Source organism: Sceloporus occidentalis, unplaced genomic scaffold (assembly GCF_023333645.1).
Source record: "Sceloporus occidentalis isolate IW3139 unplaced genomic scaffold, rSceOcc1.0.p SCAF_5, whole genome shotgun sequence".
In the NCBI taxonomy this organism is placed as follows: domain Eukaryota; kingdom Metazoa; phylum Chordata; class Lepidosauria; order Squamata; family Phrynosomatidae; genus Sceloporus; species Sceloporus occidentalis.
This window is the reverse complement of record NW_028316985.1, coordinates 185,368,688-185,394,161: the sequence shown is the minus strand read 5'-3', so window position 1 is coordinate 185,394,161 and position 25,474 is coordinate 185,368,688. Positions and strand designations below refer to the sequence as shown.

At 43.3% G+C, this 25,474-nt stretch overlaps 1 protein-coding gene across 1 annotated transcript in view; it reads right to left on the bottom strand.

Annotated features, from left to right (window-relative positions):
- Window positions 1-14,335: 14,335 nt before the first annotated feature.
- The window catches only part of FBXO41 (F-box protein 41), a 43,740-nt gene continuing 32,601 nt past the window's right edge, over window positions 14,336-25,474 (bottom strand). The window contains exons 8-12 of the mRNA XM_089526408.1: window positions 25,221-25,316; window positions 24,238-24,356; window positions 21,362-21,520; window positions 17,522-17,637; window positions 14,336-15,026 (exon numbers count right to left, since the gene is read on the bottom strand). Coding sequence (XP_089382534.1) covers window positions 14,964-15,026; window positions 17,522-17,637; window positions 21,362-21,520; window positions 24,238-24,356; window positions 25,221-25,316 — 553 coding nt within the window. The 3' untranslated portion in view covers window positions 14,336-14,963. The remainder of the gene's footprint in view (window positions 15,027-17,521; window positions 17,638-21,361; window positions 21,521-24,237; window positions 24,357-25,220; window positions 25,317-25,474) is intronic.

Genomic DNA, 25,474 nt, shown 5'->3' with positions numbered 1-25,474 from the left:
GGTAACTAAACTAAACAGTTTGTTTCTATCTACTGAAAATATGTAAAAAAAAACAACAACCCATAAAACCATCTTCTTTTAAAACACTTCTCTAGTCATATTATGTGCAACGTACAGTTATTTGTGCAAAGAAAGGTATCACAGTAATACTGTTTTAAATTTAAAAAGCCTGTTTAGCTGCCAAATCTCTCCTGGCCGGCCATTCCCCAGTCCAGGGGCGGCTGATGAAAAAGTCCTTTGGGTGACAATTGCCTGTCCAGTTCTGGCCGGATGAATTAAATGTCCTCCAGAGGACCTGAGTATTTGGGGCATATTATAAGGAGGAGCCAGTCTTGTAGGTAACCTGGACCCAAGCCATGCATGGCTTTAAAGGTAATAACCAACACTTTGTACTTTGCCCAGAGATACCTGGCAGCCAGTAGAGCAATTTCAATATTGGTGTGATATTCTCACTCCTAAAGAGCCAGGGCGGCATAATGGTTTGAGTGTTGGACGACAACTCTGGAGACCAGGCTTCGATTCTCAGTTCGGCTATGAAACCCACTGGGTGGCCTTGGGAAAGTCACATTCTCTCAGCCTCAGGAAGGCAATGGCAAACCCCCTCTGAACAAATCTTGCCAAGAAAACCCCGTGATAGTTTCAGCTTAGGGTTGCTGTAAGTCAGAAATGACTTGCACCTCACCCATACTGCAGAAATCCATTCAATGTCTGATTTGGGCAGTTTCCAACCTACTCCCACTAACAAGTAAAGCTGCAAGAAGGACTTGCAAGTGGGGTCCTTCTTCTGCTTGAGAAGCAAGAATGGACCTCCTCTCTGTGTTGTGATGCACAATAAGGTAGGTTTGAGTAGGCAGTTACAATTGTGGAAATCATGCCAGTTGTGGTTACATAGGGATCATGAATATGGATCAGTTACGGATGTGTAAATCCAGGTTCTGCTTCTGTAAATGTGATACAGAAATCTGGCCATTATGTATGTATGTATTGGCACCCTTAAGTGGACTGCTTGCAAGAACAAAAAGAAAACAAGCCCTGGTCATTTGAAGTTATCTTTATTCAACACTGAATCATAAAATAGCTCTTATAACACATAATTGGTTTTCTCTTCTTTTTTCTTTTAAATCTTAAGTACGTATTGTTTACATTCGGCAAAGTTTAAAAGCAACGACATCAAAGTGCATTTTACAGATGCTGGTTCTGCCCCCCAAAGAAGCCCCAAAAAGAGAGAAAAGGGGCTCCGAGAGAGTCACCAGGATTGGCGGGAAATGGGATGTTCTCAGGTGTCTCCCTCGGCAGAGAGATGCCCCAGTCTTTCTGCACCTCATGCTTCACCTTTCTCATGTCGCCCTTTGCCGGTTCATCCTTTACGCGAAAGAAAACCCACCTCTCAGCTGCAGTGCAAATGTTTTCTTCCCTGTCTGGCAGGTAAAAAGGAACCCAATTCTTTGAATGTGGTGGTTCTGGAACAGTGGACCCTTGGTATCTGTTTGGGTTTGGTTCCAGGAATCCCTGTGGATGCCAAAATTTGTGGATGCTGAAGTCCCATTAAATACATTGGCACAGTGAAATGGTGTCCCTTATATAAAATGGCAAAAACAGGGTTTGCATTTTGGAATTTATATATTTTAAAATATTTTCAAGCCATGGATGCCTGAATCCATGACCAGAACTCTACTTTGAAGAGACTGTGGCCTAATTCCCACTTACAGATAATTCGATGTACAATCCGAATCAATGGATCAAGTCAACATCAGATTGTGGTTTATACTACACTTGCCCCAATCACATTTTCTGGCATCAAAATAACCCACATGCGGTTCACATTCGCAAATGAATCGATTTGGCTCCAGCCAGCCGAAGGGCAAATTTGAATCGATTCCAATCAGCTTCTGGTTCACACTTGCATTGAATTGATTTGGTGAAAAATCAATGTCAAAAAGATGTGGGTTAAATGGTTCTGGTGCATGACCCCCCCCTCGGAATTGCTTCAGTGAATCGATTTAAGTGGGAACTAGGGTCGTTTCAACCGGTTCAAACCAAATTGCGATCCGGGTTACAAGGTAGTGGGAATCAGGCCTGTGTACACCTTTATCTTGTGAAGTTGCATGGCAGTTGTGCAACACTGGCTCATCAGTGAATTGTAGTGCTGTGCAACCATGGGTGAACCATGAACAAATGGAAGTGTACATCTATCTCTGCTTCTACAGCCATTGAATTGAATATGGAGGTTAACCCACTTCAATACAGGAATGGATGCATGAATGCAGCCAAGATCGTGCATCAAGTAGGTGTAGTGTAGCACTCTGCCCATGCGCTCCCACATCCTCTCCCCACATCAGCTGTCAAGCTCTGGGGAGAGGCCTCTGTGCCTGATCCTTATTGAAGGGGAGGCAGTTCAGAGAAGAAGGATGCAGCTGGTCTCAGCTCAGAAGAGGAAAGAAATGAGCCTGCACTCCCAGATGAAGAGCCATCAGTCTTTTCCTTCCCTCAGAACAAAGACTGGCTGCTTTTTCCTCTTGTATTATCTGCCCCTTGCTCCCCTCCTCACCAGTAAACAGCAGAGGCAGCAAGATGGCAGACAATGCTTCCCTCCCATGCAGAATAGCAACACATGTCACTGTCTGGGTACCACTGTGCAACCCTAGTGCACAACTGCATCATACAACATTGCTGTATGGTGACCTCACACTTGCTGCTGTCAGAATTCACCTGTGGCACTATGGCAAATAATTTGCCCTGCATGCATAGCATGGCTTATGCATGCATATGTCTCTAACAGAGTGCCAGGCATAACCTGGTAGCTTGGCTCACATATCCATCACAGCTAGAAGCCAAAAGCTTTGGGATATGTTTTCAAAAACTGGCATTGGAACCAAATGTCAGCCTATTAAGTGGGCCCATCCCACTGACCTGCAAAGTGTATGTTTATTTATATATATATATATATATATATATATATATATATATATGGCCCTTGACATTTTAGCAAGGCAAAATTGACCACCCGGTCCTTGTTGAAAACATTCCCCATGTAATAGTTGAATTTTTCCATTCATTTTTAATTCTGCATTTTGTGAGAATTTGCAAGGAGAGTACAAGAATAAATTCACTCCGATGGCAACACAATAAAAGTTTCCTAAATTCGCTGTTGCTATATCCTATCCATTTCAAAGATGCTTCCAGTACTGTCAACATTTGCAGATATGTTTGCAAGAAAATATTCCGTTGTTGAAGAACCACCGGCCATTCAATGAATTGGGCCCCTTTTCCCTGTTGATTGCCATGCCATGCCTCCCCACCCCTTCACAGCTCCCCGCTCCCATAAATCCATATATGCTCTCTGTGTTTTATTTGGGATCGTCTCGAGACACAAGAGAGGAACATTTTGGTTCTCAGAACACTGGCACGTTTCCACTAGAGACTAAAATATACATATATTTATATAATTAAAAAAATAGCTCCAGAGCTGCACTCTTTCTTTCTGGCACACGGTAACACACACTTTCGGTTATTGACCATGATTGATGTAGAAAAATTATAAGTGCTTTCCAAGAAACAACTCACTGCAACTCACTCTTTTTCTCTCTCCTGCAAGCAGCATTTCTTTGATTATCTGTAAGCCTCACTCATGCAATCTTCATTTAACCATTACTGGTGGCATCTAATTCTATGCAGGAAACTTTTGCAGGAGGGGTGAGATCCAACCTTGGTTTTACCAGCTCCTTCCCTTCATTTTTAGCTGGACTTAAGATAAAATGATACAACAGAACATCCAGATACCATACAATGACCTCATAACACTATTGACATGGGTCCCCACCCTGCTATGGTGTTGTGAATTCCCATATTACGGTTTTAGTTTAATCTAGTTTCCTCCAAGCAATCTTATCTGGAAGCTGAACTGCACATGGTACATTGGGGAGGGCAATGCCACTTGTGGATCAGAGTCTGCTGAAAACATCACACCTACAAGTGACGAACCTTGACCTAGGTTACAGGTGTCCATGTTGATCAAGAATCTTGGAGGTTGTCTCATTGTTTTGAGGTGCTTTTGCATTGTTGAAAAGGGAGATCCCCCCCCACACACAATTTTTCCCATTGCAATCTAATTCAGCTACTGAGACCATTGGTAACACCTGGCATCAGTTGGTTCTCCACCTGCCCCTAGCAGTTTCCTGCTCTAGTATGTGCTCTGTGCATACTCATAGGTTTCCGCTGCAAGAATCCTAAGGTACATCATAGCATCTTTTAAATGTGCGTGTATGCAGGATGGTATCTGGGGCATGGACAACTTTCAACACACTGAGATTGGCTTGCACTAGACAGAGGGCCCCAGCTTGTCTGGAGGCTGACAAAAAGGCCCTGTCTGGTAAAAATGCCAGGTCACCCTTGACAGACCTGTTATAGAAATCCACAGTTGACTATGAATTCTGCATAAAGACAAACTTAGCTGTGACAATGTCCCTTTTGCAAGAGTAAGAATTTGGAAGATTGAGACTTGGCTAATGGAGACTTTGCAGCTGTCTGGGAAATCAACCATAAGCAGACATTGATAGGAGACAAAAAAGAAGGGAAGGTCTGGCTAGCTTTACAAAGGAAGCCTGGCAAATACTGATGTCTCCCTCGCTCCTCAACTCCTGCCGGCCTTTTCCTTGTCTGTTGTGACCCAGCCTTTAAGAACATATTCCATGCCACAAATACCATGGATTTACCTTTTACCCCATTGGGATAAAGCCATGTGTTCAATGACATGATATAAAAATGACCACTCAAAACATTCCCCATCCTCAACAGTCCACATCACCAGGCCCCAACATCTGGAAGAATTGCAAAAGCACATTAAAACACCAGGTCAGACAACCAGGTTTCCTAGAGTGTATTTTGATCATTATCATTATTATTATTGTTTTGTTGTTGTTGATGTTGTTGCACAATTGGGTTGAGCATCTCAGCAGAACTCCCCATTTTTAAGATTAGTACAAATCAGGGGCTGGGAAAATGTCATTTTTTCTCACTGTGTGTCTTTTGTCCTTGCAGACAAGAGCAAATAATTCCCATACTAGCCCCTCTTCATGAAAGGACAAAATTATCTGCGTAGTTCCTGACTGCTATTTACACATCAGTAGGTATTTGTGCAGAAATACAATTGATTTCATTTGGGAACAACACAGTGTAGTATGTACTCTTTCCTGGAGAGGAAGCATTTTCCTCTCTCTGCAAAAATATGTTTTCTGCACAGAAAAACCATGGGTGAGGTCCCATATCGAGGTTGCGGAGTATAAATCTCTGCAATGGCAGTTTATGCATCAATTATGCTACCCATCCCTTGTGCCGAATGACACTGCGCAACTGAACACATAATTGAATAGGCATCATTTGTGCACCAACATGCGCATCAATGCACATCAATGTGCAGCATGTGGACAACTTTGCTTCTGCCACCTTGAACGGAATATGGATATTCTGCATCAGAGAAACATAGGTTTGGGTAAGACACCAAGAGAAATCTATGTGTGTTTCTGCACAGGTGAGCACTTACTGAAGTGCAAGGAATCTCACAGCAGCTTATGGATACCTTCTGCCTTTCTTCAGCGAAGAAAGATATAATGATGAATATTTTTCTACTCCTACTTGTAACCTCCCTGTATATTTTCCACACTTGACCCTTCCTCCCCCTGCTCCCAGAAGTAACCTCCATTGGGCATTCTCTGTAAAGGTGAAGGGCAATCCATTAGTATGTCTAGGACTTCAACTGGAGCCCACTGAAAGAGGAGAAATCACATCATGGATATCTTTGTTTTTAGAAACCAGCTGCTGAAGTTGATCATTCCATTAACTCCTCTGTTCCGTCTCAAACAGTTAAAATCAATTTCACATTTAAATCCTCACAAGTGCTTTAGACCATCCATAGGCAACCCAATAACACAAATGACCACACTGGTAATCTTTCTTCTCTTTCACATCAATCAAGGGCACAATCCAGATGCAGTTGGGCCGCAATCCTATGCACACACTTACCTGGGTCACTTTCACACTAGACAATTATATCATTATGATTCAACTTTCAATGCTGTGGTTCCATCCTACAGAATCCTGGGATACTTTGCAACAAGGCAGCTATAATAAAATCTTGATATTTTTTTTCCTAAGGGGGGGGGGGCTTCAATGTTGGAAAGTGGGGTCTATTTCACACTATATGATTATAGCATTTTGTTGCCACTTTCACTGCCATGGCAGGACTCTCTGAGATCCTGGGATTTGCAGTTTAGGGAGAAAGAGAATTCTCTGCCAGACAGCTCTGGTTCTTCACCAGACTACAAATCCCAAGATTGCATTGACTGATGGAGCCATGGAAGTTAAAGTGGAATCATAGCCTCAGAGAGACGCAAATCTCACTGAACTCTGCATCCCTATACATAGGATTGATTTCCTAATCCCTTTATTGCATGCTTGATCTTCTGGCATTCTCCATGAAATCAATGAGATGGCAAACTTCAGCTGGATTGTGGTCCCTGCCATCTTATTGCTGACAATCTTTTGGCCCACCACTTTAAAAACAAATAATTAAAAATTGGCTGCAATCCTGTGTTTGGAGACTTTGTTATAAGAAATGCAGCTATGATAGTCTCAGATTCAACCCCAAGCTCCCAAAACCACCTTTTCTCAGCTGCAGCCTTGCAAACGTGGCCATTTCCTAGTTGGTAAACCAATCTCTATTTTTTTTTCTTACTGCGGGATATTCAGCAACAGACATCTGCAAGTATCTCTGGGGTTTTCCCCAGATATGTTCTCACTGATCTGCATCCTACACATGATGCATCCAACTACAGGAGCATAACTGGGACACACCTTCCAAAATTTGACAGATGAACACCAGGATGTGGATGGCCAAGCAACATCAATGTGACCAAGATGGGAAAATCTGTTAAAGAGGAGGCAAGCTCAGAAACATAGTCTGGAATATCAGTATGCAAAGGGATCTTATCGAATGTTTGAGACTAACTATGTGGAAGAAGTTGCAGCATAAGCTTTTGTAGACTTGGTCTACTTACATGCGCTTGAGAAAGTAGACCAAGTCTATGAAAGCTTATGCTGCAACTTCTTCCACACATTTAGTCTCAAAGGTGATACAAGATCCCTTTGCATAGAGAGGAGGAAGAACATCACACAGGCTAGGAGAAGTTGCAGCAGTTTGTTTTTGCCAAGGCCCACTGGGAAGGGCAAAATTCAGCCTTCTCCTCTTCTCAGTTTGCAGCAATTGAAGTAAGATGAACATAAAGGGGGAATGTGGGATGCAAAGAGAGAACCTGGAATACTTGAAAACCAGGCTAGAAAGTGGGATGACAGAGGATAAATTGGGTCTGTTCTTGTCACATCAGGACAGTTGGAGGCTTTTCTGGTTGCTTGTCTGCTGCTCTCCTAATGCTCCATTGACCAGGAAATGGTCAGCTTTGGGGGATCTGCAGCTTAGAAAAGGTGGGTTTGGAAGGGTTTGGGTCACTGCAACTTTAGTACAGGCTGAGTCTTCCTTATCCAGAATTCCAAAATCTGGAAGACTGCAAAATCCAAAATTATCCACAAGTGTAGCTGAGATTTTCCATCTTTTGGTCGACCCAGTAATGGTAAGATAGCTGGACTCTCCCTTACCTGGGATTCCAAAATATTGCAAAATCCCAAACTTTTTTTCCATGATGGCCAAGATAGCAACACCTTTGCTTTCTGATGGTTCAATGGATGCAAACTTTGTTCCATGCCCAAAATTATGTTAAAATAGTGTGTATAAAATTACCGTCAGGCTATGTGTTTATTTGCATGCAGGTAATGAGATATGTGTGTATGTCCATACAATACATATTTGTATGTTTGTAGATCTAAATGTATGTAATGTGATGTCTTCAATATGGGACCCAAGTCTAAACAAGCAATTCATTTATGTTTCATAAATGAACACAAACGAATGTCATGCTTAGACTTGGGTCCCATCTCTAAGATATTTCATTATGTATAGGCAAATATTCCAAAATCCAAAAAACCCCTGCGATATCCAAAACGCTTCTGATCCTGAATTTCAGATAAGGGAGAATCAACCTGTAGTGAACTTCAACCTCCGCAGCGACCAAAAGAGTGACTTGCGATGGTATATTATACCATCGTAATTCACCAGCAGGATGTTAGCCATTATTTAAAGATGGGGGAAAGGAAGATATGAAAGGTACCCCTGGTCCTCAAGGGAGATGCCACAGCTATGAGTAAATAACTTCCAACTATCACCACGGTCTGCATCCATTCACAAACCCTATTCTTGCCCACGCCCTCCAAAAAACAGGGTGGGAAAACCATAAACCAGTCGGGCAAACTTTTCACAGTAAACTGAAAAGGCGACGGTGGGCAGGAGCCACACTTCCAGACACAGCTCCGTTTCGACCACGGTTTCACAAGCAAGGAAATGCCACAGAGAGGCCCACAGTGTGGTTTTTTTTCTCACCTTTTAGAAAACAAAAATACCAAGGCCATCTCGCCAATAAATAAATAAATAAATAAATAAATAAATAAATAAATAAATATTTTTGCTCTCTTCTTCCCCAAAAAACCCTCATCCCTCCGTCCTTGGAGATGAAATACGTTCTCAAAAGTCACTTTGGTCTCCGTTTCACCCTGACCCACCTTTTAATAAAACCATTCTCCGCTCTCAGCACATGGCAGTGCGCCACCGGGAATGCCGGATGGTGGCGTCTTCTCTGCATAAATTGCGACTTGCCACATGCCACATTTGCGGGGAATTTCCCCACCACCATATGCTTTGCGTTGCAACACAAAATTCCTCCATGCCAACCATGGGACAAGCAAACCTGGAAGGTAGATTATATTCCAGATTGCCTCTCTGTCCTGTTGAACTCTGTTGCTTAGAGGAATCGATGCGCATGGATGATGTTGCACTTTCCAAAAAGGAATTATGTGGCATCCCAATAAATTCACTGCCATGCAAGGTGCATCCCTGGATTAATCAGGGAGGACCCAAACTTTAGTTTTTTCCCCACTTCCAGAGACCTAAGGTGGTGTCATCTGCATGTGAACATGGGCAAAAAAACTATAGCATTATATGCTCGAACCAGCGCATTAGTTCTTTTCGCATCAGATGCACTAGGTCTTTCCTCTGAGGAGGAAAAAAGAGCAACAAAAAGAGCAGCAAGCAGCCTCAGGATTCGATCTCGCCATCCACCATGTTATGGATGAAGAAGGACAAAGAAACCAAACAATGCCCCAATGACTCTCGGGTAAAGCAAATCCCTCACTAAGAACAGAGCATATCGACACATGCTGAGTAAATAACTTTGCTTTAAAAATCTCTCCTTTGTTTTGTTTTTTCTTTCCTCCAGTTCTTTATAGAAATAAATACCGACTTTCTTGCATTTAAGGTTTCAGTTTTGTTCAAGTTTCTGTGCTGTGTCAAAAGCGACAAGTTCGGCTCGGCGGTTTCTCATCGCTGCCGGAAAACCGTGTGTTAAAAAGTATATCAAAATATGAAATTCTGGAGGCGGTGTTCATATTTCCCCCCTTCATTTTTGTCATTCTCTGTTAGTTCTTTATTGTTTAAGATATAGCTATATATATATATCTTTGCTGGTTTTGAGGCATCATCTCGCTCTTCAGCTTGCTAATCTTTGTGTTTTGTTGCTGCCATCTTTATGGCAATGAGATAAAAACGAGTTTTTGATTAAACAGTTGCCGTTCTTGTAAACATAAGGGCATCCCAATCCTGGAAGTCTGCATTTCTCAAAATGTCATGCATCTTGAACTATGGAAGGAACAAGGCATTTTGGGGCCTTCTTCTCCATAAATCTTGGCAAACAGATTTCAAAAGCTTTAGTCTTTTGCTCCAGGGACAGGAAAAGAAAAATTGTGAAAGTTGTGCAGAAATCTTTGCAGAAAGATTATAGATAATTTTAAAGAAATAAGTAATGCTGAGAGTCGGCTCCCATAGGCAAAGGCTTAAGGAAGAATGGGCTTTAGCAGCTCCACGCTCCGGATGCAGATGGCATTTACATTTTTTAAGATCTGAATTTCACATCTCATCCCCCTCCTAAACATTGTATATTTTGGGGAATTGCCACCTCTTGAATACTTTGTAGGACATTGCACCCATTAGAAATTCCTTTATAAGCTTATCTTTTTGCTGGTGGTCACAAAAAGGCTAGGAGACTGAGCCATGGATTTGGAAACACGAATTCAATTCTTGTCTTTGCTTTGATTTGCTTTAGGCTGCATCCACACTGCAGAAATAATACAATTTGACACCACTTTAACAACCCTGGTTCAATCCTATGGCATCCTGGGCTCTGTAGTTGGTGTTGGCACTAGAGCTCTCTCTCCGACAGAGAAGGCGAAATATCTCCCAAAACTACAAATGTCAAAATCCCACAGGATGGAGTCACGGCAATTAAAATGGTGTCAAACCGCATTAATTCTCCGGATTGGGAGTCTCTCCAGTTTCACAGCTGGGTTTTTCCAAGCCCTAGCTAGAGAGGCTGGGATATTTTTTTGCAGGGAAAGCTGGTGCATTCATCCAATTTATGCTATTTTCTTTTATGGGCATGGAGGACCTATACCATTCAGGTGTCCTATGGTAACTGAATTGGATGCATTGAGGCAGAGGCACTGGCGGATGAGAGGTAGGGCTGGATAGATTTCAAGAACATTGGCTCTTCTTTGCTTTTCCCGTCTACCTTAAGGCTCCATGCTCCATCCTTTCCATTCAGCCAGTCCTCCCAAGAGAAAACCCTGCCAACCATTCTTTGAAAAACCCGTGTCTAAGCAACAGAATAAATTATGCATCTTGGATATGAAGCTGAAAGGATGCCAAATGAGTTATCTAATCCAGCCGTCTGCGCTGGCTGAGCCTCTGTTGACACTAGAGCATCCCAGGCAAACATGGCCCAAACTTTCCTTGAATGCCTCTGAAGCAGGAGTTCTTGGAAACGTCAGCAGACGCTCCATATCTTACAGCTGTGAATGGCTCCTTATTTTCAGTTTAGTTTTTTAAACAAGGAAATCTTTCCCTCTCTTTGGCTGTGTCCATTTTCTGCTGGACCTTATTCTCATACAACAGGCAACGATGGCCCAAACTTGGGCCTGAATCCTATCACTTGGGATTTTTTTTAATTCTTTTGAACTGTGTTTTAGTCTTTTAACATGCAATCTGTTTTTAGTATAATAATAATTTCATTCTGTTTTAATGTATCACTTTTTAATGTTTTTAATTGAACTGTTTTTTAATATTGTAAGCTGCTGTATTAATATTGTAAGCTATTGTAAGCTGTTACAACAACAACAACGCACAAGAGGATTATGCATAGACAAGAGGATTCCCATATCATTTTAAATAACTTTGCCTGATGAAGAAACCAGTGGAGCTTTGAAATCTTGCAACATATTTAATATGAATTTTGGTTGTCCCAATAAAGCTATCACTGTTTTGTGGGTTTTGGAGAGTGCATCTACACCGATTTTTGGAGCTTGGATGATGGATTTTTTGGAGATCGCATCTACATAGGCCAAATAAAAGAATCTCACCTGGTTTGCACAGTGAGCTGTAAAAGTGACGTATGGGGCAATCGGGGCTAAATCTGGGCCTTTTCATTGCTTCAGGGGTTTAATCCGGAGGGGAAAAAATGGGGATTTATCTTGGTTTGGGGCAGAAAATCTGGATATCTATGTACATGTGTGTAGTGAGCTCCATAGGGGCCATACAGAAGGGCAGCATGCAGCCACCTCTTTTAGCCCCGGATTGGTGTCGCAGCAACCGCATGAAGTGTCACCGATCTATTCCCTGGAGGAAGCAAAAAGAAGCCGCCCTGGGCATCATAGGCGTTGCTGCGCCTGTTTACCCAAACAGAAGGTTGAAAAAACCCACATTTGCGGGATGTTTTTCAGACGATGTTTGTGTGAAAGAGAATTAACTCAAAAACAACCTGAATGCACAATTGTCAAAACTAGTTCCTTTTTACTTTCGCTAAATTCTGAAAGTATAAAGGAGCTTTCCATTCAGATTATTTTTGCGTTATTTCGTTTTCACGCCAACGCACCTGGCAAACAAGACCCAGATTTAAAATCCCGTTTCTGCATGGGATTTTACCAATTCGCTCTCTGTGTGATAAACTCTATAAATGAATGAATGAATGAATGAATAAAGTCAGAGATGAATAGATGAATAAATAAATAAACTGATGAAATTAATGGGAACCTGGTAATGTAACAGTTATATAAGTTCCATTGATTGAACTGGTCTGCTTTAGTTGGGAGTAATATTTTGATTCAGCCCTGTATAATGCACGTGTGTCCTATCTTGTCTGTCTGCCTAACTACTTTTCTATATTCAAGCTACCCGACAGTGTCAAATTTGGGCATTTGCCAAGCCTTCCCATTGGCCAGCCATTAGAAAGGCCACTATCTTAACAGTTGTCCCCTTTCCAGTTTTCCCCAAAACATCCAGGAAAGCAGGACACTGCCTAAGACATTTCTCATGACATTTGTTTAGTGTCTCTAACAAATTTGCAGGGACACAATGGAGATGTGTCCCTGCGAATTTCAGAGGTTCTGTCTCATCTTTATGTTCACTTTACATAATTTATTCTTGTCACAGAACGGTTGGGTTTTTGCGGCACAGAATATCGATGCTCCTTCGGTTTTGTTTTTTTGGTTATTGTTGTTGCTTAGCAAGTGCAAAAGTCTCAGGTGATGCTTGGTTTTCTTTGGGAGGACCCTCACCTACACTGCTGTTCCTTTACCTTCTCTTCAGAGGAAGGGAATTGGGAACCCAATCTCGACTCTAGTAGGGAGTTGAACCAGGTGACCCCTGGGATCCCTTCCATCTCTCACAGTTTTGATGATTCTATGAACTGACAGGAAAAGGCTTTGTCAGGGTGGCTGCCTTGTTTTCTGACCTTTAACATCTGCACAACAGGAAGAAATGTAACCGATGAGGTTCATATCTCTCTCCAAAATTGAAATGCACCGATCGAAAAGGCCGGGCTTGTTGACTTCCAGTTGATAAGCACATGTGGCTGCTATTCTTGGCCAAAGACTGAAAAACCTCTTTTCTCGATGGCAAACCCTGATGTCTTGAGGAATTCAAAGAAGATTATGCCCAGATTTGGGACAGAGCTTCATCCAGAAGATTGTCAACCTGGTCCTTCCACACGGGATCCAAAAACACATCTTCTGATTTGGAAGTTCAACAGTTCTGATTTTGAACTTCCACTACAATGATATAATCCCAAAAAGTACTGCATGTGAGAGCCAGCTTTAAATATCTGAAGAGACGTCAAGTACAAGATGGAGTGAGCTTGCCTTCTGCTTGGACATGAACCAATGGATTCATATTACAAGAAAAAGAGATTCCACCTAAATGTTATGAAGAACGTCCTGATGGTAAGAGCCGTTCAACAGTGGGATAGCTTGCCTTGGAGGATGGTAGACTCTCCTTCTTCGGAAGTCTGTAAACAAAAGTTGGATGGAGATCTTTCAGGAGTGCTGTAGTTCTGCATCCCTGCATAGCATCAGGTTGCTCTAGTTGGCCCTTATGGTTCCACTTCTGTGATTCAATGGCCTTCCTGTTTTCTGATTGACAAGCGTGGCCATGAGTTTCAAAGCTCCATCTACTTGAGAAATCCAAAGCGGAGCAACACCATTTTGCCAAGAAATGGCAGAGGGATGGATATTTGTTCCATCTCTTCCCAAAGCTTGGCAGAAACCAGAGAGTGGAATGGAATGGTTTATCTGGAGGGCCCTTGCAGAATAATAAATCCCTGGGAAATACTGTCAGCCAGAATTTTCTACTCTTTGTTCAATCGGAGTGAAGAAGGTCATGTCATGGTGGAGGTTTGCATCCAGAAAAGGACCATCTCTTGTGGGCTATTCAGCTCTGTGGCACCGCTGAGGAATATATCATTTGTGAGTGCTGCCTTCCAAAAGATAGTGGTGTCAGAAAAGGCCTTGTGAAACCACAGTGCCCTTGAATTGTTGGCAAAATGCTTTATTGCCTGCGCAGGATACTTAAGAGATGTTCTACTTCAGAGATGGACTCCAACCAGGCTTTGGAGATGGGACCACGTTTGGCTTCCTGAGTGACTTCGGAGCTGCTGAGATGAGATACAACCCCACAGTAGGCATCTTGGGGTTTTCATTTTATGCTTTAACATCCAGTCTTATGGGAAATTTTCTTTTCCTTAGTTCTGCTTTGCCCTTTCTTACAAAAAAAAATAAAAAATCAAAATCAACAGAAATGCTAGATTCCTCCACTTCTCCACAAAAGGAACTCCTTTGTCCCCCCCCCCCCCCCCCGAGTTCTTAAGAAATTTCATTTTGGAAAGAGACGGAACAAGACTGAGACCGCAGAAAGGAGTTCAATCTCAAGTGACGCCGCCTGGGTTTTTCACGGCTCTTTTGCGGACAGAAGGAATGATCAGTCATTTCAGCAGAGGAGAGCAAAGCAAGGGAGGACAGGGAGCCCAGCGTATTAATCACTCTCAGCTGTAAGTTACTGAGCTTCTCAAAGGGGGAAAAAGGTTCTTTGAAGAGAAAGGATTGCTCTGCAAAGAAAAAGAGAACGTCTGTTGCAAGGAGATGGTTTCACAGCTGCCTCTGTAAGAAGAGAGAGAACGAGAGAACGGGACAGGAGAAGGGGACAACCTCCCTGGCAGTCTGGAGAAATCCCTTGTGGTTGGTTTTTCTTTTTTTAAATATGTAGCACCATCGTTTCGACACAATGCACCCGACCCTCCGTCAGGAAAAGGAGCCCGTCGCTTGCCTTCCCAAAGGCCTACTCAAAAAGGCTGGTTGCTCTCTAAAGCGCCGGTTCAGAGAACGGCGGCTCGCAAGCCTACCGGTGTTGGCTCCAGGGTTGTCTTTTCGTAACAGGCAGACGGAAGATGTAAGCTGCAGTTTCGACCTCTTCCTCGCAAAGGTTAACAGCCTGCTTCCACCTTTATGTGTAAAATCTTTGAAAAGCCCGGCCTCTTCTTCAGGGCCTGGAGGAGAAGGGAAGAGAAGGGGTTCGGCGGGAGAGAAAACATTGCAATTTACAGGCACAGCTTAGTACCACTGGGTCAGAGTCGCTCAGTGCGGCCGCGCATGGCGTCACTCCCCCCCCATTTACACCATACGGAATCCTTAGCAATGCTTTTTGCACCGATGTGGCTCGTAAACCATAATTCCCATATACCACTGAGTGTAATGCTAACAGTTGTGACATAAACAACTAGCAAAATTGAAATTGTACCCTCAAATTACAATATCATAAGCATGGCCTAAACGTATTTACATATACAGTACATAGTGAAGATTTGGTTAAAATGTGGGTTTAAAAATAAATAAATAAATAAATAAAGAATAATGAAAAAGAATCTATTTTTTAAAAAATTTTAAAAAAAATTAAAATTCTAATTTTAAAGATTTGGTGGGCTTCTCTCCACTCCCACCGTCTCTTAAAGCATTTTAAAGGGAAGCAGGTGAATGCCGCAGCCCATTTCTGCCTGTTCCTGAAACTGTTTGAGGAACAGTGGTGTCACCCCCTTTTAGGGTGTCACCTGGTGAGGTCCGCACCCCCTGCACCCCCCCAAGTGACACCACTGAATCATTGTGTTGTAGAGTTAGAAGGGGCCAGAAGGGCCATCACTTCGAAGGCTGTCCACCATGCCCTTACCAATTGCACAGGTGAATGTGACAGAGCCTGCCTCTCAAGATCTTAAAACTCAGGTGGTCTCATATAGAGTGATTTAGGCTTTCAGACAGCCTGGACCCAAGCCATATAGGCCTTTTAAGGTCATCACTAGCACCCTGGAATTTGCCTGGAAACAGGCCAGTGAAGCAAATTCAAGTCCAATCCATCAAGAGTGGGTAGAACAGAGACTATGCTTTCCTGGCACACTACGCATATTATAACACCCCAGATTCACAAGGATGCTTTTAACCAACTTATTAGTATTCCAGATGGGGCCTGACCAAAGTAGAATTGAGTGGCACTATTACTTTCCTTGATCTAGAAGTATAGTGTCTAGATCAAGGGAAGTAATAGTGCCACTCTATTCTGCTTTGGTCAGGCCTCACCTGAAATAATATTGTGTCCAGTTCTGGGCATCACAATTTAAAAAGGATGTGGAGAAATTGGAGCGTGTCCAAAGGAGGACAACTAAAATGGTGAAGGGTCTGGAAATCATACCCTATGAGGAACAACTTAGGGAGCTGGGTATGTTTAGCCTGGAGAACAGAAGGTTAAGAGGTGATATGATAACCCTGTAAACACTTGAAGGGATGTCATATTGAGGAGGGAGCAAGCTTGTTTTGTGCTGCTCCAGAGAATAGGACACAAAGCAATGGATGCAAGCTGCAGGAAAAGAGATTCCACCTCAACATTAGGAGGAACTTCCTGCGAGTAAGGGTTGTTCGACAGTGGAACACACTCCTTCCTTGGAGTGTAGTGGAGTCTCCTTCATTAGAGGTCTTTAAGCAGAGGCTGGATGGCCATCTGTCAGGATGGTTTGATTGGGATTTCCTGCATGGCAGAATGGGGTTGGACTGGATGGCCCTTGTGGTCTCTTCCAGCTTTATGATTCTATGATTCTATGATCTATGCAGACTATTTCCTTTAGCTTTCTCCTATGCTGAGCCAGTCAGATCTCCTTATCATGGCTAGTTTCCTGCACAGGAGGTACCCTCTTCACTACATGCCTAGGTGAAAACTGGAATCTCCTTTCTGGTTCTCATTCTGTATACATCACATTCCCAAACTCCTTCCCCCAATTATATGGTCATCTATCCACCTTGGCCTTAGTTTGTTTCCAGTAGATAAGGATTTGACATTCTGAATCCTGGGTTGCCTACTGGGAGAGTTTGGGGAGGTACAACACATGATTCAGGCTGTTACATCCTTATCTACTGGGAAAACATCCTTCCTCCTGCCTTTGCCCCTCAACAACCCTAGTTTAAAATGGATTTGTCACCTTATCATCATACCCACAACTTTTGCCTTTTTATGACTATTCATGCCGTCTGTTTATAAAGGTCCTTCCTGGGCACCCATTCACTTCATGCAACAAAAGGCTATGCTACAACGTCTTTTGCAGAGTTCGTCTGAAAGGTACTATGAGATCCCTTTGCAAAGGAGTTTTATCTTCCCTGTAACCAGCCTTCATTTTCTTCCTTCCCTCCCACCCATGGGTTTCCAGAGAAGCCACACTTTTGCATAATAAGTTGCAGGGGCCGTTTGCTGCAAAGCCGAGGGCTGCATTTTTGTCCTGGGACCACCCTTTGTCTATTTGCTTGCCTATTTGCTTATCTGCAAGCCCTTTACTCATTTGCAAGCCAGAACAAATTGCAGTGGCCTTCTGATATGAAGCTGAGGGCCATATGTTTGCCTGGGCTCACCCTTTGTCTATTTGCAAGCCTATTGCTAGAAACACAGTCAAATCATCACAGTGAGAAGCATGCCAGGGCTTATATATCATGGAAGCCATAAACTCATTACCTGAAGTTTGTTAACCATTTCCTCAAACATCTTCCTGGCCTCGGAACTATTTGGTTCCTTAAAGTAGTCGCCGATTCCAACCTGCACCACAATGGACTTCAGGTTCCGACAAACACCTTCAAGGAGAGAGAAACACCTTTAGTCCAACGCTTCAGGGATGGGGCAGGAAAGCAGTACCCAAACACAACATTGATTTGTTTTTGTGACATGCCTTCAGGTTGTTTCCACCTTTTTGCAAACCGAAGATGAACCTATCATGGGTTTTTCTTGGCAAGATCAATTCAGGGGAGGTTTGCCATTGCTTTTCCTTGAAGCTGAGAGAGTATGACTTTGTCCAAGGTCACCCAGTGGGTTTCCATGGCTGAACCTGGAATTGAACCCTGGTCTCCTATAGTTCTAGTTAGTCTCAAACCTTCAAACCAGCAAAATATTGCATTTTGTTATTGCTGTTTGCATGTGCCTTCAAATAAACTATGACTTGGGGAAACCCTATCCTAGAGTTTTCTGGACAAGGTTTCTTTGAAGGTTTGTCACTGCCTTCCTCTGAGGCTGAGAAGTGTGACATGCCCAAGGCTGAGTGATATTTGAACCCAGAGCTCTCAGGCTCCTTGTCCAACACTCAGACCTCTGCACCACTTGGGATCCTGGTGGATCACTAGCCTATTTGATAGGCCAGTTCCCTCAATTTAGCACCTACTGTGTGTGTGTGTTTTCAGTAAGTCTTCCTCTAGTTGTTACTGTTGTTATACACCTTATAGTTGACTCTGACTTATGGCCCCCTCCTGGGGTTTTCTTGGCAAGACTTGCTTAAGGTCACCTTCTGGGTTTCCATGACTGAGCATCATTGAGACATCACTGGAGAGCATAAGGAGACCCAATGTGGAATGTGTATAAAATGTATCACCTTGAGCATTGCAATTATGCAAGGGGTAGGCAACCTTTTTGAGCCGGGGGCCGGGTTGCTGTCCCTCAGACAACTGGGGGGGCCAAAGCCAAAAAATAAATAATTAATTAAAAAAAATTAAATATATAAATAAACCAGGACAAATGTAGGACAAAATTTTCAAATGGAAGAAACTTTTTTTAAAAAAATGGAGGACACACGAAAAAAATTGCTGATTTTTAAAAAAATGTTAATATAAATGCATGTTTCTGAGGCTTCTATAGACAATTGCCCCCCAAAGGCCCCGGCGGCAATCGGCGGCAGGACCGGGCTGGGGCCAGTCCCAAGGCCTTGCCGGGCCGCATCCGGCCCGCGGGCCGCAGGTTGCCTACCCCTGACTGCCAGTGGTGTGCATTTATCACCGCACTGCATAAGTTGTGCTACAGCATGCCCAAGGCACCAATGCTAAATCCCAATGAAGAATTTTAACTGGTGTGTATCACTGTGCATTGCAACTGTGCATCTGGGTGCATTTAGCAATGATTACTGCATACACTGGGCCTTTGGTTCCAGGAACCCCCAGCCCCTGTGAATACCAAAATCTGTGGATGTTCAAATCCCATTATACACAATGGGGTAGTAAAATGGTGCCCCTTATATAAAATGGTGGTTTGCCTTTTGGAATTTATATACTTCTTTGAGTATTTTCAAACTGCAGATGGCTGAATCCGTGGATAAAGAATCCGTGGATACAGCCGGCCAATGGTACTGTGCTATAGTGGTATCTAATAGAGGGACTGCATAATGCAAGTGGAATGCAAATCCACTGGTGGTTACTTGTCCTACATTGTGGTGATGTTGCATCCAATGTTTTGACCATGTGAGCCCTGGTTGCATAATGCCCTTGTTGTTAACTGCCCTTGAACTGCCCTTGGCTCATGGAGACCCTTTGGATGAGAGTTTTCCAATCCACCCCTGTTCTCCACGCCTCTGCTTAGGTCCTGCAAATTCATCCCCATGACTTCCTTAATAGAGTCTATCCATCTAGCTTGTGGTCTTCCCTCTTTCTGCTTCTCTCCACCTTTCCTAGCATCGTTGTCCTGTCTTCTCAAGATGGGCCCAAAGAATGAGAGCCCCAGTTCAGTCATTTTGCCTTCCATGGAGAGTTCAGGCTTGATCTGTTCAAGGACCCATTTGCTTGTCTTGTTGGCCGTCCATGGTATCCTCAGCACTCTTCTGCAGCACCATATCTCAAATGAAATGATTTTCTTATCTGTTTTCTTCATTGTCCAGCTCTTGCATCCATACATGGTGATGAGGAATGCAATGGCTTGGACAAATTCTGACTTCAGTGCTCAGTTATATGCCTTTACTCTTTAGGATCTTTTCTAGCTCTCTCATGGCTGCCCTTCCCATTCATTGACATCAGAGCAATGGTCGATTACTTCAACAATAAAGAAGGGTTTGTGGGTCTTTTCCATAAATTCAATTTTTAGTGTTTATCTTGCTAATGGACAACAGATCTTTGCTCAGGCTGCACTATACCCCTAGGAAAACCCTTATAGATCAATATGTTTAAGAATATCCCATCCCTATGAAATGCAGGGTGAGACCGCAAACGATGTGTTGGGAAGGAATAACACGCAGATATCATCCGACACAATTCTGCTGATTTTAAAACTAGCCATTATCTACAATAGGAACTCTCTCTCCCTCTCTCTTTGCAGACTGCTGGGCCAGAATTGCTGATCCAGTTGCATGAGACCAAGTATGCTTCCCTTCACAAACGTTTTCTAAAGGAAATATTTCCTGATCTTTTGCTTTTAATTATCAGCACTGCAAACTTTTAATGAAGTTTGGATGAATCCGCCAAGCAGATCAATTAGCAGATTCACCACTTTGTAGATTTCATCAGCAGGGGTGAGAGTTAAGGGTGCCCTGGCTTAATTTAAAAGAGGGGGCCCAGTTTGGGTCTATTTTTACACCAGGGACTGAGATAGGCTGTTTTAAAGGCAACAGCATCTTCTAACAATGGGACGTAAACACCTCACATTTCCTTATCTCAGCCTCTCAAACTTTATTGATGTTTTGATAATGCCGCCATTGAATTTTAATTCACTTAATTAACTTGGGCGGATGAAACAACTAAACGAGAACATATAGCAAGAATGGAAGCACACCTCGTGCTCGGTTTGCATTGGGATCCCAGCTGGAGCCCAAACGTTAAAACCTACTTTCCATGCCATGGTCTCAATCCAGATTTTATTCCCTACAGCCATATCAGCTATTTATTTTTACAGTGCAATTCATCCAATTGTTAACTGTGCGTGTTTTGCCTAGAATTCAAAGATACAGCCATGTAAGTCTATAAAATCAGTATGTAGAAAAAAATTGTAGCACCGTTGAGACTAAGGTCCAAAACACATTGCAGAAATAATCCAGTTTGAGACCACTTTAACTGCCCTGGCTCCCAGAATTCCCTACCATAGTTTTGTGAAACATTTAGCCTTCTCAGTCAAAGAGCTCTGGGGCCACAATAAACTACAATTCCCAGGATTCCCTAGCACTGAGCCAGGGCAGTTAAAGTGGTCCCAAACTGGATTATTTCTGCAGTGTGTTTTGGACCTAACTTTCTTTCTTTCAGTTAGTCTCAAAAATGCTACAAGATCTCTCTACATAGTGTCTTGTTTAGTGAGACTCTCGGGAAAGATCACTTTCTAGGGTTGTAGATATGGCCGTTCTGTAACCATGCTCTATGAGAAGTATCAAAAATAAATTATTAAAAACTGGGGGAGGGAGGGAAATTGGGGGGGGGCAATTCTTATGGGTGGCAATGTCTCTGGCGAAGGCACTGAAAGACTCTTCCCATGTCGAGACGAGGACACTTCCCAGACCTCTTGCCTCAAGCCACTCCAAGTCCATTTGGGGAGCTGACCCTTTGGGGAGTTTCCACTCACTGTTGAAATGCAACAAGGCCTTGGGGGTGACTGGGGTGGACGTCAGAACCAGCATCTCCAGGCCCTTCAAGCCTTCCCGGCACACCTCGGCCGCCACCTCCTGGTTCACCTCCGTCACGTGGTCCAGCTCCAGTACTTGGAGGCGCATGCAATTTCGAGCTATGGAGAAAGAAAGACAGGCAGGGTTAGCCAGTCACAGCTGGGCTTAGGAGCATGATAACATATTAGGATGCTGCTCAGTATTTCATCCTCTGCATAGTGGCAGAAAGTGGCTTCTGTGCCAATGTGATGCTGAAATCCCTTCTGGGCTTTAATCCAACCTTTAAAGGAGCTGTCGAAGATCCCAGACATTATCCTCAAATGTTGTCGTTGTTATGTGCCTTCAAATAGTTTCCAATTTATGGTGACCCTAAGACGAGCCTATTATGGGGTTTTCTTGGCAAGATTTGTTCAGAGGGAGTTTGCCATTGCTTTCCTACAAGGCTGAGAGTTTGTGGGTTTACATGTCTGAACCAAGGTTTGAACCCCAGTCTCAAAAATCCTAAGTCCAATGCTCAAACTGCTATATCATGCTGGCATACAGCCATCCTCAAATAGGTTCCATTTAGTGTGTATTTATTTAAATATGTCTACATTAAATATAACAGCGAAAATTGTGTGAAAATGGCACAATCACGATTAACATTTTCCACATGATGTCATGATTAAAGTGCCATTCTCCTGGGAATAAACAGGCAATAAACAGCAACAAATTGTTCACGGGGAAATCCCATGAATGATTTCTTGCTGTTTAATGCCTGTTTATTCCCAGGACAATGGCTCTTTAATGGTGAGGTGTGTGAAAAAGTTAATCGCAATTGTGCGATTTTCATTGTTTAAACACCCAATTTCCCCTGCGTCATAAAGTCCATACTATCAGCCCTCCACATCCATGCATATTATTATCCACGGATCCAAGCATCCACGGCTTGAAAATATTTTAAAAACGTATAAATTCCAAAAAAACAAAAATTGATTTTGCTTTTTTGTATAAGGGATGGCATTTTACTATGCCATTGCATTTAATGGAACTTGAGCATCCACGGATTTTGGTATCCATGAGGGGTCCTGGATCCAAACCAAGGTATTTCCATGGGGGCAGAAATCAGAGACATAGCCAGGTTAGTCTGGAATATCCGTCTCCAAAGGCATCTTGTAGCAACTTTGAGACTATCTGTGCAAAAGAAGGTGTAGCATGAGCTTTTATAGAGTTGGTCTACTACTTCTTCAGGTGTATGGATGTATAATAGATGTATGGTTCACTCCAAGCCTCTGAGAGAGTTCACCAAGTCTATGAAAGCTTACGCTAAAACTTCTTCCACACAGTTAGTCCCAAAGATACTACAAAATCCCTTTGCTTAAGCTACCTATTACACTAAATATTTGTTGTTCTTCTTGTGTACTTTCAAGTAGTTTCCGACTTATGGCGACCCTAAGGCAAACCTGTCAAGGGTTTTCTTGGCTAGTTTTGTTCAGAGGGGGTTTGCCTTTGCATTCCTCTGAGGATTAGAGAGTGTGATTTGCCTACAGTCACCCAGTGGGTTTCCATCAGTCAAATAAAATATAAATGTTAAATCAAGGGCTTTCATGGCCGGCATCCATAGGTTTTTGGTGGTTTTTTTGGGCTATGTGGCCATGTTCTAGAAGAGTTTATTCCTGACGTTTCACCAGCATTTGTGGCTGGCATCTTCAGAGAATGCTGGCATGGAAGAGAGTGGGGTATACCCCACTCACTTCCATGCCAGCATTCTCTGAAGATGCCAGCCACAGATGCTGGCGAAACGTCAGGAATAAACTCTTCTAAAATATAACATAAATGTTGTCTAGTATGCTGTTCAGCAGTTATGAGATTGTAAGATGGACACAAGGTCTCGTAACTGTTGGGGACTAATGTTTATGTGACCCCCTAAAACCCTACCTATATACCTGTCAGCACCCTGACCAAGGGACTGCTAAGGTCACTGGGGAATGAGGCCTAGAGTCCCCAAAAGCTTTCATAAAAAGCATCTAAAAGAAACCCATGTTGCCACCAGTCAGACCTCCAAGGAGTAAGTATTGATCAAACATTGGTCCTTCCAGAAGCCCTAGCCAACTTGGCCAACAGTCAGGAGCTGAAGTCCAAAACATCTGGAGGACCAAAGTTTGGGAACCACTGCTCTAGCCTCCAAGGCTCCACTCTATCCAAATTCCAGCATGGAGATACTCATGGTGAGAGGGACATAATAATGCTTTCTTGCTTTCTGTACAAAGCTTTGCAAAAGAATCAGTGGTTGCAGAAGGCTTATAGAATGAGCCTCAGAGTAAAGTGCATGGGCTATGATGGCCCCCACCCTTTTGCTCCTGTGTGTGTCCACCATACACACTCACATCACACGCACTCACCCTCCCTTTGCCAGAGCTTTGAGAATACAATGCTCTCCCTTTGCTGTGCCCTTGAAGGGAACAGGATCATCCTAGCTAAGTATCTCTTTTGCAGTAGCTAGCTATCTCTGTACATTCCAGGCTCCAAGCAGGTGTAATGCCAAGAAGAAAATACAGGACCATTGAGTGAACAGTGAACGCAACCAATCGCTTGTTGTTTAGAAAACAGCCCTCTGCGAAGGGCATAAAAGGGGGGTGGCAAGAAGCCATCAGTGCTGCAGCCTTGGTGATGCCTACTTTGGTGTGCTGCTGCCCTGCGCAGTAAATAAAGCGTTTTTATTCTAGCCAGATCGGTCTCCTTGACTCTGCTTGTCCTCTGGCAGGCCACAGGCCTTCGGGTTCGTGGGTTTGAGGTCACCCGCTACAATGGGATACCCTTTGCTTCTGCCTTTTCATAGGACCCAAACTAGACTTACCCAGTGATGCCAGTCCCTGCATGCCGCACCCCGCGCCTCCGACCCCCAGGGCTCTTAAATGGGGCCAACAGCGCCCAATCATCTGCAGGCATCGGTTGCTGAAACGTGTTGGTTGCTGGCTGGAAGACAGGTTTGGGGATTTTTATTAAAGAAAGAAAGAGAGACAGGGAAAGCAGACAAGAAGCCGATCAAAGCATCCTTTACATAATGTCATTAGCTGAGACGCAAATTAGGAAAAGCTTCTGGATTACGGGAGTCGTGTGCAGTTTGAGCAGAGCAGCCAAAATAGATGTAACCCAACTTTAATTCTATTTTTCCCTCCAGATAACACAGAGCGCTTTTAAAAAATGTCTTTCTAGATGATGGTTTCATTCCATTTCTGGGGGAGCAGAGGATGCTGGAATAAGGCTAAATACCTCACCAAACTGCAAATCCCAGAATTTCATAGCGTTGAGCCATAGCAGTTAAAGTGGAGTCAAACTACATTATTCCTGCAGTGCAGACAAGGCCTTTGGCTGTATCTCCTCTGCAGAATTAATGCAGATGGGCACCGCTTGACCTGCCATGGCTCAGTGCTGTGGAATTCTGGGATTTGTAGTTTGGTGAGATATTTAGCCTTCTCTGCTACAGAGCTCTGGTGCCACAAGAGACTACAAAGTGCAAGAGTCCATAGGATGGAGCCATGACAAAAGTCCATTCAAAAGGCAGTAATAGAAATCAGACTGCAACATCAGCATCCGCACTTAATTGAAGCTGAGCAGTGACTGAATTGGTTTTTAAAAATCTAATTTGTGAAAGAACTGCTTGCGGCACGACACTTGTATTGTATATTTCAAATTCAGCACCCAAAATATATTAAAAACAGGCACATGGAGTTTAACCCTTTCTCACACTCCACAGTCATTTGCCTAATGGAAATCTGCCTTCTGACCTGTGTGTATGAACAAAGGTACCAGTGTGAATGTATATGCAGGCATTCTTACCAAGGGTGCAATGGTGCCACCTGTAAGGAGATGATGTCCCGGCAACCTGCCCCCAACGCCCAGATGACTTCGTGGCCCACAGGGTCAGTGGAACTCCTGCAACAGGGAAAGAGGAATGGGTTAACCTCACGTCGGAGCAGAAACTTTACAGCTGGACTATTATTTCACTTGATCCAGATACTATAGTTCTATCGATGCAGCCTTAGAATAGCATTGGCTTTTAGTGGGGTGCAATTTTAGGGTGTTAACCCTTT